The sequence below is a fragment of the Grus americana genome, chromosome 7, assembly GCF_028858705.1.
Source record: "Grus americana isolate bGruAme1 chromosome 7, bGruAme1.mat, whole genome shotgun sequence".
Lineage (NCBI taxonomy): Eukaryota > Metazoa > Chordata > Aves > Gruiformes > Gruidae > Grus > Grus americana.
The window spans coordinates 18604233-18618847 of NC_072858.1; the positions used below are offsets into that span (position 1 = coordinate 18604233).

The 14615-nt window shown below is 40.9% G+C and overlaps 1 protein-coding gene across 2 annotated transcripts; it reads left to right on the forward strand.

Moving 5' to 3' along the window:
• Positions 1-2315: 2315 nt before the first annotated feature.
• SLC35G1 (solute carrier family 35 member G1) lies at positions 2316-12973 on the forward strand. Of its 2 annotated transcripts, none has more exons than XM_054832597.1 (3): positions 2316-2711; positions 6829-7009; positions 7470-12973. In XM_054832597.1, exons 1-3 carry the CDS (start codon positions 2504-2506, stop codon positions 8227-8229), a joined length of 1149 nt encoding a protein of 382 aa, XP_054688572.1. In that variant the 5' UTR covers positions 2316-2503; the 3' UTR covers positions 8230-12973. The 2 variants fall into 2 exon arrangements, with proteins under 2 accessions (XP_054688572.1, XP_054688573.1); XM_054832598.1 differs by lacking the exon at positions 2316-2711 and adding an exon at positions 5633-6666.
• Positions 12974-14615: the final 1642 nt, after the last annotated feature.

A 14615-nucleotide genomic window follows, 5' to 3' on the forward strand; every position in this document is an offset into this window, starting at 1 on the left:
CAGACATGGGAGGGCGCGGAGGGGGTTGTTGCAGCGTCTCTTTGAAACTCTCTACAGCATGGTATTTGAAAGATTTTGCTTTGTGTTTCATAGTGGCAGTATTATAAAATAAATACATAATCTGCATATATTAACAAAGTATATAAACAAATAGCCAGAAATCATAAAAAGCCACTAAATTTTGTTCTGTGTCTGTACTATGGATTAAACGCTCTGGCTCTGGTTTTCTTCACTGAAGACTCAAGTTAGCCGGCTGCTGCTGCTGTTCGTGGCTCCGGAGGCAGCTCACCTAGGGACTGTGAAGACAGGCTTTTTCGTGGGTGCGTGTGCTCTGCAAGCCGGGGACCTGCTGGGTCTTCCACGGGATTGCCGCCCCAGGATGGCTGGGGAGAGGCAGCATTTCCACTGCTGCCTTTCACCACAGCTTCTCCAGGGAAGGACAGCTCTAAAACTTCGTGTTGGTGATTCACCTGCAAGAGCTGCCTTGGGGTGCAGAGAAGTGGAAGTTGTTTGGGGAAAGCAGTGGGCTGCCAGGTTTATTTGCACCTCCCTCTCTAAATTAAACCAGACTCTGAGGGACAGGGAGGTGCATCAGACAAAAGTAACTTCTTAATTAAGGGTGTCTGGTTGGGAAATTTTATTGGCCTAATTCTCCCCTTTGTGGGACACGAAGCTGCCACTATACCTCCACAGAGGAAAGGTTTAGTAAAGCTTTTGATATAGACTTGGTAGAGGACTATGCTGATAGGAGGTTTAATGAAAGTAGTTTGTATCTCGTGCAGCATATATTTACTTATTTTCTTGGTTTATAGCAAGAGGACTTCAGATAATGTAACTCTTTAGAAAGAATTCATCCTGATTTCAACACAAACTTTTTAATTCATTTCTCTTCTTTAATAATTGATATAACGCATCTAATTTTTAGTTAAGAATAATTTGTGAAATAATTCTGGCCATATTAATCAAATGCTAGCTCTGAGATAATGAAATACAGCCTCTGGTGGGTTAGCATGGACTATAAAATGCGCTAAATCAGAGACAAGGAAAGCTTGAAATAGCTTTTATGAGGTAGCTTGGGGGAAAGCTTGAAATAGTTTGTGTGAAATAGCTTGTATTTACCATTTTGTACTCATTTTGCTAATGCTATAGATTACATTTCCCCTTGTTAAGAATAAAGAAATAAACACTGATTAATGTATGCAGCTGAAAGATCAGTGTGAGCATAAATCTCTTTGAATAGAAATTCCTCCCTGTTTTAATTACTGGTAACAGCTTAACTTGCTCAAAAGGGAAGAATTCTAGCATTTGAAATTTATTCTGCCTTTTTCTCTGCACTCTTTGACGGGTAAGGAAAAGGGGCTACTCTACTTCTTTGCACCAGCTTCCGTTTCCCCTGCCCAAAGATATAGGCGGCATTGTTTTTTTTTAAGGAAAACGTACCACGAGGAGGTGGTTAAATGATTTTTGTACCCTGCTAACAATGCTGCAAGGCTTTTCACATACACACAGGATGACTAAATCGCCCACCAGCCCCCCAGCTCCGTTTTGACCTCTACGAATGCCGCTGGTGCAGGGAGCAGCTCTTCCAGAGATGCTGCTGCCGCCGCCACTGCTCACTGACATGGCAATTAAATGTTAATAGGCTCGCTGAAGGAGCGCCGAGCTATTTAAATCGGTGAGGAGATTGGACCAGTAGGATTTCAAACTGTGACACACAGAATATGGTGAGGGTGTAATAAAAGCTCAATTATCTCGGTGCAGATCCTGCCTATGAGCAGGCTGATGAGCCGATACCGTGAGGTATGAGTCCCGCGTACAGTAACAGCTATGTACTTTTCTTTCAGGCGCTCAGATGACGCAACAACGCTCCTAAAATAACTTCGTGTCATCGTTTTCCAGTTTTATTTGCTTTCAAGCGCACCGCCTCAGAAAGTTGCTCAGCAGCAGCCGCGGCCTGTGCCGCCCCGGACGGCCGAGCACCCCGGCGGCACCGGCCGCGCCTAACGGTCACCCAGCAGGGGCCAGCCCCGCTCCTCCCGCTGCTGCCCCGCTTCTCTCTCCGGCGAGATGAGAGCTCCCCCTCCCGAGGCGCCGTAGCCTCGCTCCTCCCCGCCGAGTCCCGGCGCGGCCCAGGCCCCTCGTCTGGGCAGAGCTCTCCACCGCTCGCGCCGCGTCCCTCACAGGGGGCTACCGCGGGCTGAGGGAACGCGGGGAAGGAACGGGCAGGGCACTGCTGCCTGTCCCAGGAGGGGCGTTTGGCTCCCTCCGGGCTTTCAGGCAGGTATCTGCCGTGGGAGGCGGACTGGCAAGCCGGCTGTTCTCAAGCTGCGTCCTGACCCGGGGGGTGTAAACCGCGACCTGGTATAGTCCCCCGCCCCACGGGTGTAGGGCACTCCGGGCGGGGGAGGGAGGGAGCCGGGCTGCGCTGGGCGGTGGCACCGCATGCGCAGGAGGCCAGGTGCCTGTGAGGAGTCAGTAGCATCGCGGGCAGCCCGGCGTCCTCATGGTGCTGTGTCAGGGCGGTGAGGCCGCCGCTGTTCCGGCAGCTGGCGGGAAGGAGCCGGAGGTGCCGCCGAGCCAGGAGGACGGTGCGGGTACGGGGCAGCCTTGCCTGTGCCCGGCGCCCGGCATGGAGGCGGCGGGCACTGAAGAAAGCCGCGTTTGTGGCTGCTGCTCGGGCTTGTCCTCGCCGCGCTGCTGCAAGGCACTCGGTGAGGAGGGGGAGTCTGGCAAACGGGGCAGGGGGGCAGCTCCCTCCGGGCTGGGCTGCCCGCTCTCGTGGTGACATTGCCGGCGGGGCGGAGGAAGAGGAAGCGGCCCCGAGGGCACCGGGGCTCACCACAAGCAGCGGCGGGGCGCGGAGCGAGCTCGGGCGGCCGTAGAGGGCGCCCGGCACCTGTACCGTCCCCGTCGCCGCCTGCCCGCGGGCTGCAGCCTCGCCGCTTCCCAGTCGTCCCCGTGTGCGGCGGCTCACACCTGCTGCCCAGCGGGGGGAAAACCGGGCCGGTCCCCTGCGAGCGTGTTCGACATCGCCCTCTTCCTCCCCCTCCGCTTTACCGGACAAGCCGGTCCCTGGTGAAGTCAAGTGAAGCGGCAGCCACGCCACGACTTCCTTCGTGGCGCTGGCCCTTGTGCTTGTACGCCGGGCTCCGCTTGGGCCGGGTCCCCGGTGCCCCCCCCCCCCCCCCCCGCCCCGGGAGCGGGCAGAGCGCTCGGGGCCGCTCCGGCCGCGCACCGCTCAGTCCCATGCCCAGGGGCGGGCTGCTGCTGGGTCGCTTCTACACGTAGGGCTGTGAGGGCTTCGGTAACGATTGTCCCTCGGGAAAACAGTACTTCCTGTTGTCAAACTTTTAAAGTAAGAGTAGGCAGGTTTGGGTAAATCGAGGTGCCGTCTGGCGGTGTGAACTTCTGGCGCTGTAAATATGTTGAGTGCTGTTCAACAAGTCCATAGACTTGCAACTATGACTTCCTTGGTAATTCTTATCTTGCTTTAGTGCGAGTGCTCTTTATTTTGTCTTAATCCGTGCTTCACTTCGTCATTTTTAATCATTAAAGCCTCAAACTTACTGCGAAATACACAACATGTTTTTGTAACTTTAATGTGGTTTCCTTTTGAAACATAAATGCCATCTTAAAATAATTTTTAAAGTTGTTATCTGAAGTACTTCAGCATGTGTAATTTTAATCAACTTCACTGAAAATGTGTTTCTCATCAATTAGTGACTATAATTGACTTTCCAGCAGAAAATGGATAAAATGGCAATCTTTGTTAGCTAGTGAGTTGTGGAGAGGCCAAAAGAAATAGTGCACTTCACCAGTGAAATTCACATTAGTATCACTTCTGAGGCAAAGCTCGGGGAAAAAACCCAGTATTTGAAATCCTGAGAAACTTGCATTTATTCACCAAAACCCCTCCCCCCCTTTTTTTTTGTTAGTCTGTCTAGCAAAAATGTTAATTGAGTCAATGGCTGAACTATATGAATCATGCCTAGATCTTGTCTGCATGACCATGATTAGTTCAGATGCAGGCTGTTGCGCTTCTGGCGCTTTGCTGAAGTCTGAGAGAGAACTGTTCTTCTGCTTCTTATGGCGTGAAGAACAGATCACCCTCTCCTGGCTTTCCTGATGGTCTGGGAGAATCATCTTCTCACTGACCACTTTCCCCACAGCCAGTACTCTTCTGCCTTTGCTATTATTCTCGAGATCGTGTATGTGAGAAGTGTCATTTTCTTCACTGTATGCATTTTGCAAGTATAAAAACTGTTTGCAAGAAAGCATGGCATTAAAATGAGAAAAAAAGGAATTTATACAGAAAATGATGTAAAGCGGGAGACATTTGACTAGTACTTAAAACAGGAATGGAAGATTGTTTGAAAGCCTTAAATGGCCAGGGAATAAAATTGGAGAACCAAATCTGTAGCCACTCAGAAAAGAGAACTTGAGTATTACTTAAGACTTTTTTATTTTCAGCTTTTTAAAAAAAAAAGCATGAGTGCTTGAGTATTTTGATGGCATTGGGCTAGTGTTCGGAGACTTAATATTTTGTGGGGTGGGAATGTTATCTTAGCCTGACTTCTCCTTAGAACATATTTTGAAATAAGTACTCTTCAGAACTGCAATTCTTGTTTTTGGTGGAAGAACTTGTACCATTTTATTTTTAAAAGGAAATAAAACACTTTCTCATCGCACTGAGTACATGCTTTGGCAATATGAGATGTTGATGATTTAAATTCTAGTATTACAAGACACTGTTTCTGATAGGCTTGATATATTGGGTAGCTTACAAGAATTAGTTCCTTCTGGTTTTCCTTTGTTCCTTCAAATCCAAAGCTTAGTTCTGGGTATAAGATCCTTTCAGCTTACTTTGCTTTAATTTGATTGGTTTTCCATTTCAACACTTCCATTATTTAGTTTGGCTTCGTCCTGTAGCAGTCAGACAAGCTATCAGGCCTGAAATAAAAGTTAATAGTTCTGTTTGTGCTGTGTTCACCCATAAGCCAGCCTGGCTTTGGATTTCCCATTTCAGCTATAGGCCAGTCTGATTCCTCTTGCTTTAATATTAGAGACATTGTTGATTTTGCAGTTCTGTGACTATGTGGATTAGGACATTATGTAATTCATGAACATTTTTTAAATCCACTCTGTTTCATAGTTGGTAGATGTCCCAGTCCGGTGTTGGTTGGTGGTAGTTTTTATAGTCACTTTTATGTAAGTAGCTGTTGCTAAATAGAATTATTTCTATCTAGTAGAAACTATCATTCATTTATAGCTGTAGTGTGGCTGGATTCCTTGAAAAGCAGGCCTTCAGCCTACTTTAAATTCTGGTTGCAGTTCCAAAGCCTGGAGATCTCTAGAACTGTTAAAGCCAGGACAAATGCCGTACACACTGTATCAGCCCACAGTCTCCGCTCTAAGGTCGTAAGAAGCAGTTTCTCTGCCTTGAGTGCTGATCTCAAGGAGGATCAAAATGGTTTGTGACAAGTTTTGTTAACTTAAAAAAACCCACACACCCAAACAAAAAAAACCCTCAAAACCATATTTAGTTGCTAAGCAACTTACAGCTGTGCCCTGCTGATTATGTTTTAGAGGCTCCATAAGGCTCGCGGGCTCCTGCACTAATGTGAGATGAGGCTCCCTTTTATCAAAACACTACCTCAAAGACATGGCGTTCTCGCTCTTATCTTTAGAGGGTGTTGTAGAAGAAAGGTAACTCCCAATGTTTTATGCAGACAGAAAGAAAAGAGATAGTGAGGTAACATCCCACTCAAATTTTTCATGTGTTCTCTTTTCCATGGTGTTCACCTCTAGGTTCAGCGGAAAGACTGTTGCTTTTACACAGCAATGCAATAATAAAAAAAGTCTGATTTCTTGGGAGGGTGCGTTGAGTTCAGCAGCAGTTCACCCTGTTGGGGTTTTTTTTAATTATGTTTTTTATTTATTTCATAGTCGAGGGTGGAGAAGATGAGTGGAACAAGGAAGAGATGTCACTGAAAAGGGCCTAAAGCAATGAGGAAGCCTGAATAGAAACCATTAGACTTGGGAAACTACTTCAGGAAGAGAAAGTCTGATAAATAAGCATAATCTAACGTGAAACTAAGGTCTTCATGGAACTGTGATACGTATCAGTACTTTAAACGGGCCTATGTTGTTTTAAAATTAGTCATGTAAATTTCTTCTGCTTAAAAATATATATTTGATGTTTATTTGAAGGAAATATGTGGATTCTTACAGCACAATAATAATGTTATATACAAGTTCTGTAGGTCTAGGCCAAATTTAGGATGATTTGGGTGCAAAATAATGAGGTATAACAGAAGTGAGGTTCTGCACGCAATTTTTATGTGTGTGTGTGTTTGTGAAAAGGAAATTAAATTGTTTCTTAGGAACCTTAATTAACTTACTACCTGGGAATCATCCAATTACTATGTAAGTTCAGTGTTTCAGAATCTGACCATGGACCATTTTGCAGTCAGTTGTATTTACTGATCCTTGGGCCGTGGTCAGAATCGTACAGCTAGTCTGATGCCTTGAAGAAGTAAAGCCTACTAACTCATGTAGAACTGTGAGATGCGTAGGAATGTATCCAAAGTGTTAGAGTTCATCTCTTATCTCTGGTTTTAAGAAAAAAAAGGAGAGCTGTGGTGTTCAGTGAAATGTATTTTCAAGGTAGGTCTGGTAAATACACATGGTATTTGCATTCGTTTCTTTTGCTTCCTCTGTCCCTCTACCACCAGAATAGCTACAAATGTATGGAGCACTGCACTATGTAGAGCTACCTGACCTGAGAAATCTAATACATCATCATTAACTGGAGTTTATCTGTTGCAGGAACAAAGAAGAAAGCTGCCTGTCCGGGACTTGGTCTTGTTTATACCGTACTGTCTGCCTTCCTTTTCTCAGTGGCCTCTTTATTTCTTAAAAAAATAGAAGATGTACATTCAGTGGAAGTGAGTGCATTTCGATGTGTTTTCCAAATGGCATTCGTTCTTCCTGGCTTAATATACTACAAGTAAGTGTAGCAGATGTTTAAATTTATTTCTTAAAAATAGATGTTGATTTTAAGTGAGTGATAATTCTGATTGCAATATTATTTGAATTCAGAGTTCAATTGCATAATAGCATTGTTTTGGATTACTTGATAGTTTCTTAGTACAATTTGGAAAACTGAAAATCTTTGACTCCTTGAATTGTAGAGGTTTCTGCAGGGATATATCAAATGTATTGATCTTCCATGAAGTAATGTTCTTTAAAAAAAAAAAAATTAAAAAAAATTAATAGCTGGAAGAATAGCTTCCGGACTCTGAATGTGATTGAGGGTGGTCATGGGAATAAATTGGTCTGTGATCAATTAAAAATATTTTGACATTTGAGATAAGTCCCGCATCTAGAAAGGTGTGCACAATTAAATGTGATTGGGTATTGGTCATGAAATAAGCCAGTGACATTAATGTGACATTTTTGTTTTTCAGAACAGGGTTTTTGGGACCAAAAGGTAAAAGAATTTTTCTTTTCTTCCGAGGATTCCTTGGCTCTAGCGCAATGATTCTTCTCTACTATGCTTTCCAAGTCATGCCACTAGCTGATGCCACTGTTATAACTTTTAGCAGTCCTGTTTTTACGTCATTGCTGGCATGGATCTTTCTCAAAGAGAAGTACAGTATTTGGGATCTTCTGTTTACCCTCTTCGCAGTCACTGGAGTGATTCTTATTGCCAGACCACCATTTCTGTTTGGGTCAAAAGTTGCAGGGATTGAAGGAAGTTACACAGATCACCTTAAAGGAACTATAGCAGCAATTACGAGCACAGTATCTTCAGCTTCGACTTTTGTTATACTAAGGAAGGTGGGCAAATCTGTGCATTATTTTGTGTCAGTTTGGTATTATGCAGTCATTGGTTTAATTGGATGTGTTATAGCATTGTTTGTTATGAATGAATGGCGTTTACCACATTGTGGTAAAGATAGAGTTCTTCTAATATTAATAGGCTTGTTAGGGTTAGGGGGTCAGATATTTCTCACAAAAGCATTACAGATAGAGAAAGCTGGACCTGTAGCCATAATGAAAACAATGGATGTGGTGTTTGCTTTTATTTTACAAATTCTTTTTCTCAATCATCTACCAACTTGGTGGACTGTGGGTGGTGCTCTTTGTGTAGTAGCTAGTAGTTCTGGAACTGCCATTCGTAAGTGGCGACAAACCTTGAAAAAAGCTAAGCAAAATGAAATCTAACAATACAGACACTAATTCATTACAGAAACAAGCAATCTTGAAATATATATACAATATTTATTTTTATTTATTTTAAACCTAATTTACCAAATTGTAATACCAAGTTTTATCCAATAAAATAAGTTGATTTTTAAAAAAAAACCAAAATTGAAGATGTTTTAACAACTGATTAGGTATGTGCTTTTCTTTCTTATGTCTAGGCATGCAAATATGAGAAATAGAAAGATATTTAAAAGTTGCTTGCTTCCTATCAGAAGTGGACAATAGTTTTTTGGCTTTTATTTTCCTAAAATTCCTGATTCTCCACTTCTTAGACCCTTTCTCTGTTCTTGTGAGCAGTGGAAATCAATCTCCCAGGCTTATTTAATACTGTTCTGTGCTTCATTACCAGAGGGATTGCAGTACAAAAGTTAGAGGGGAATGAAGAGTTATAATCCTATAAACATCCAGCTTTTATAGAACAGTTAAAGTGTGCACATTTACAAGCTTTCTTTTTTTTTTCTTCACAAAACAGATGCCAAATGGGGATTTATTTTTAATTTGGATTCTAAAAGAACAAAGGCTATTTCATCTTTCCAAGTGATATCAAGAGAAAATTAACTTGTGAAAATTATTTATCATCTTTGCTTTCTTCTTAAAAGAATTTCAAATGTTTGCACTTGCTTTACAGGCATAATGAAACAACCTAATCCCTTTTTTTAAAGTGTGATTTATCCCAATAAACATGTATTTCGTTGCTGCAGTCTCAGTGATGAGACACAACATTTAATTGTATACCACTTGTAAATTGGCTATTTCTTGTGGTATGGAATGTTATGCTATAGCTGCACTTTTCTTTATTCTATGCAAAAGATTATATTTTTTAGGTATTTAATATAGGTTATTTTAAATGCTGCTTATGACCCTTTTGTTTAGATTCTTGTATACAAAAGTTCTTTATGAGACCAAGTTTAAGTTGTCTTGGCCTTCATAAAGTTAGGAGGATTTACAGTAAAGCATTTGCCTGTTTCCTAAGAATTTACAAGAGTACAGAGTAATTGCAGTTTCACAGAAGATGCAGGTTGGCCAAGGTCATAGCAGAGATTCTACAGAACAGGTTTGAGGAGAGCTTGGTGGGAGGCTGGAGCTATGCATGCACATCTCATGACATGGAGGCATCCACACTGCACAGCAGGCAGTGCGAGTGAGCAGCTTCAGCCCTGTTTCTCCAGATGGCCCTTTTAAATTTGCACTTAGTCACTTCTCTTACATATCTTCTTGCTTTTATAGGCTTTATTTTGATAGTAACAAATACTAAGAAAAAAGGCTTGTGTTACTGATCTTAGTGTCCTTCATGTTTGAGGAGGAATATATGTTTAGTATCAGGTAGGGGGATTTTCCCAAATGGAATCTTATGTACCTTTGAGTCTTGTCTCAGTAGTGCTTAAAGAAAATTTTAATTTGGATCTTTATTTGGTCCTTTGTATCATGAGATGCTTTTCAGTTATTTACTCCAGTGTTTTTCTAAAGGGGAATGCTGTGTTCTGTGGACTTGATATGTTTTTTTCAAAATCACTAAAGGTGGCAGATGTTTTCATATTTTGATTTACAGATGTCTAGTCATGTATATTTTCTTTTGCCAATAAGCATTGCATCCTGGCCGGGCAGATCTAGGGACTTGAGTCCCGAGGGACTGGAATGTGTATAGTACTTTGGGATGCATCTGGATGTGAAGAGCCATCTTTGTGCAGGACTCTGTATGCAAACCAGCACCCTGAATCCGTATACGTTTATGGACGCGAGCAGATTCCACCTGAGTGGTAGAATCAGTTCCTGCTTCCAGCTACCCATTCTCTGCTGCTCCTGAAGGCTGAAGTTCAGCTACTGGTGACAAGGTCAGGAGTAGTATGAAACTGCTTTCACATCTCTTTTTAAAGCCTGATGTAATAATAAAATACCAGTTTGGCACCCATTTCACTTAATACTCAAAACAATCCCAGTTTATAATTTCTTCTGCTGCTCAGCCATTACTGCCACTGAGCAACAACTTTCAGGGGAGGGAAGGAAAATAGACTGCAGTTTTTACTGCTTCATTTCGTGTTTAATATGCACGTGTTTGAATCGACACTTACAAAGGTGTGGTTCCAAAGCAGTTCAGATTGACATGAACTTGGGTTGTCAGCTAGTGCTGCTCCCTCCCGTTGGCTCAGTGCTCATGCTTGTGTGGTTGTGTGGTGAGCTGGCCCTGGGAGCTGATCCAGCTACATAACTGTTTAGTAAGGTTGTTGGAGAGGGCAAAACCAGAGTAGCCTGAACTTGATGTCAGTGTGAAAGCATGAGGAAAGGGAATTAGATAATAGTTTAAATTACAGCATATGAATGCTGCTTTGTCAGTACGGAATAAAAATAATGCGGACACTTATATTGAAAAATCTCTAGGTCATACGATTTTGCTGAGTGTTGTTTACGCTTAGCAGAGAAGAACAGGCAACTGAAGAAAGGACTGTTTTCTTGCCGTTAACACATAAGTAAGTCCAGAAAATAAGCTGACTTAATCAACAACCTGATACAGTGATTGGTAATTTTTCTCTCAAGTTCTTGCAGAAACTCTTTCAATATATTTCCATACCTGTAGTGCCAAAAACCCCAGATAATTTTGTTTTCTTTATCCAAACCTATAGGGTTTCCTTATGGACTCCATCTACTTACTTCCTTTTGCTGTTCCTAAACCTTCCTAAAATATTTAAGTCATTAAAATAATAATCTAAACAAGATCCTATGTTGGAGAACATCATATTTTTTTGAACATTATTTTGATCCGTCTTTTAGAGAACTGTTTAACTGGTGTGAGAATGAAGGACTTGACTTCTCTAGTCATAAAGCACGACGAGCTAGCTTCTATAACTAGCTTTCCTATATGATTTTGGGAATGGAAGACATTTAAGCTTTAAGTTTTTTCAACCACCTCAATTTTGTAATTTTTCTTCCTTTCAAATGTAGGTTGAAAACCTTAATTTTAGTTGGAAGCCTTGAAGAGAATGAAATTATACGAAAGTATGGATACCTTAAAGTGTTGGGGTTTTTTTAATTGGAAATATTTCTTACAATTCCTGTTAAAGTGGTCAATTTTTTTTTTCTTCCAGAGCTTAACAGTTTCAGAATCTGAAAAGAAACTGGCTGAGCCTTGATTCTTTCAGATTCTGATTTTTCCTTTTTATTTTCTTTTTTCTTTTTCTTTCCTTGGATAGACTTTTGTCTCAAAATCTTTTTTAGCTTTTTTAAGTTTTAATATAGCAAGTTTCTCAGGATCAAATGTTATTTTTCTGAGCTTTGAGTTAGAAATATATTATTAACATTCATTGCCTGTAGTGTCTTCTTGTGATCTTTACAGTATTTTTAAGTTCAATAAATGTACTTTTCTAATAGGAAGTCCTTCCTTTGTAATATGATGGAAAATTGTTGCATTGCGATTGCTATGCTATGAAGTTAAGTTTCTCTTGAACTTCAACATATCAATTCAAAGTACTGATCTCAGTGGATCCTTAATAGAAAGAGTAATAATTAATTATTGGTTGTTTTGCGCATAAACACAGAGTAAAAAGATGTAGTTGTCACTGATGCATCACAAGCATGTTTCTTACATTCTTTACTATGCAAACCACTGTAATCATCTGTTGTCTTCGGTGGGACTTTATAGCCTTAAAGCCTTATGTACCCAACTTTTCTGTATAAAGCTGATGGCTGAGAAAGCTACGTACTGTCACTGTGCAGCAGCCACTTTATTTCAGGTTAAGTTAGTTGTGAAAGTATGCTCTAAAAGCTCTCTAAATACATCTGCAGTAAGAATTTGACAAGCTCATGGTGTAGGCAAGGGCAGTCCACATAATTAAAATGGATTTCCTGCATTTGTCTAACACCAGGCATGAAGTAACCTCAGCATAACAGCATTGGTGAAGTAACTAGTTCAATGTGTCATTTTTCTTCTGAAACTTGAAACTAGGCTCTTTCTCAATTCCAAAAACTTCTCTAAGATGTCTCTTCCTGTAACTGATAATGACAAGATGGGTAATACTACCCTTGATCATCGTTTAGTACAAACTCTTCCCCCCTGCAGTATTTTCTCTTCCTTAAGCTTTTGTTCAAGAGCTGTCTGTGGGAAGAAAGTTTATTTATAGAGAGGCAGCCTCTTGAAGAGTTATTTCCTTGCTAACTAGCAGCAGTTAACCAGGAAGAGACTGTTCTCCAGTTCTCTAACCATGATAGGCTCATCTGTGGCATCAGTCCCACGAGGGCAATAGAAGCATTATCTCTGTCCCTGCATGGATTTGGGGTCGGCAGTGCTGACAGCAGATGCGCAGCGCTGACTTCAGCAGGACGTTGTACTTACCAACAGAATGTTTTTGTGGTCATAACTGCCTGTTCATCCAAAGAAAAGTTGTGGCTTTACGTTCCTGCAGATGCAGGTAACTTCAGGGTGGAACATACATAGACTTTTATGGTGATAACACTTCTGTATATCAGAATAAGTAATTTCCTACGTTACGTGAGTTACTGTTGGACAAAAAGGGGGCAAAAATACCCTCAGCATTCATTAAAGGATTTTTACTATGTCCTATATATTGTTAAATATATGTTGAATTATATGTTTTGTAGCAGTTACTGGCTTTGTTATGTAGTAGTATATTTTTATAGAAAATTCTTATATATTGAAATGCTAAGAATATTTTCATAAGAGATTTATATTCATAATTGCTAATAAAATGAATCTGAAGAATTAATCTCTGGTTTTGCGTTGATTAGTAGAACATATTTGAATGTAGTGATTGTAAAAGCTTTATGAAAGAACTGTTAATCAAACAATCCCTGTTAAATATCAACATATGCCTCAAATTCTGGTACTATTAGCATGCTGTGTTACTCTCTATGCCTTGCAATGAGCCAGAGATGAAAAGAAGCTCCATCAGCTTCCATACCACAATTTCTTAACTGGAGACCCTGTGGCATTGACAGGTCAGTAAAGTTAAATTTTCCTGTGTCCAAGTGGCAATTTGTTTTGTGGGCTTTTTTGTTTTTTGTTTTATTTCTATACATCACGATTTGAATCCGAGTCTTGTCCCTTCTGTCACAAGGTGATACTTAATTCATCCCAGTGCTTGCCATTATCTAGTGCTTCAATAACTAAATTAACTTTTCACCAAAGAGGAAAAAGCAGAAGAAAAAACTGATTATCTCATTTGCAAAACCACCACTATTGCTAGATATTACATAAACATTTTAGTAACTTTTATTATCCATATAACAGTGGTTCCTCCTGCAGTGCCGTCTGGATTTGTAAGAGCAGAAGATAACAGAACTGCACAAAGGGTATTAGCCTACTTGAGAGCTTTGTGCGTGTAATGAATCTTTATTTCTGGGTGTGACTTGACTTAACATTGTAGAGGGAAAAACAGATGAGGGAAGACGAGTTACGCAGTGGAGAAGTACTAGCAGTGTTAGCCTGTCTATCCAGCACCCTGTTTTTCACCTTGTATGCTCAAAAAATTAACATTGTAGGATGACTTGACACCATGTTTCTAAGGCTCTATAAAGTAAAGGAAAAGCTAAGTACTTCCAAGAAAACTTACTATGCCAGGCGTAGGCAGGAGAAAACTAATTGTAAAAGAATTTTGTGGAGGAACTTTGCAACTTTCTCTTGGCAGTTCTCTAGGTTCTTTGGAACAACTATAAATATGTAGAAATGTAAGATTTAAGGGAAGGGGGAAAAGAGCTTTTTGGATAGGCAACATTGAAATCTCCCTTATTTACAAATGGACAGTGACATAGCACAGAAAGCAATGAGGGCTTTTATGAAATACTAAGACTCTTGAAACAAAATTCTAGAATTATGTCTACCCACTCAAAAAAAAAAAAAAGAGGGGGGAAGGGATCAAAGGATTTCATAGGAAAAAGCATTCCCATTATTACTTGGAAAACAAACTTCACTAAAGTTGCAAAGTACTTAGGGGATAACTTGCACTGCTCATTATTGACTTGATAAAGCATTCTTACTGTCCTTAGTATGGGAAGCAATATATGAGATACGATATGCAGATGAACTGTTAAAATAGGTTTCAGTTGATTCTTTTGATTCTTCAGTTAGATTTGTATTGAACTTTTCTGACTGCCCAATGAAGTTCCCACGTTATCCTGTCAAGTAGCAGTAAATTCTGGACAGGATAATGAGAAACTACTTTGTTATCTGAGCTTACGTACTGAGCAAGGAGATTTGAGTTCCTGCCCTGCTGGTATGAAGAAATTCTGGGGTCTGTGAAAAGTGGAAAGAAATCCCATGTTTTCTGGTCAGCGAGTATGAAGTGCTTTAATTTTTACTCTCTAGTGTGACTGTTCTGTCAGTAGGTGGGGCTCTC

Bases quoted from the DNA above. Each gene is read 5' to 3' on its own strand.
- SLC35G1 (XM_054832597.1), top strand. From the start codon at position 2,504: ATGGTGCTGTGTCAGGGCGGTGAGGCCGCCGCTGTTCCGGCAGCTGGC. The intron at 2,712-6,828 runs GTGAGGAGGGGG...TATCTGTTGCAG, and splicing joins GCGCTGCTGCAAGGCACTCG to GAACAAAGAAGAAAGCTGCC. The intron at 7,010-7,469 runs GTAAGTGTAGCA...TTTGTTTTTCAG, and splicing joins CCTGGCTTAATATACTACAA to AACAGGGTTTTTGGGACCAA.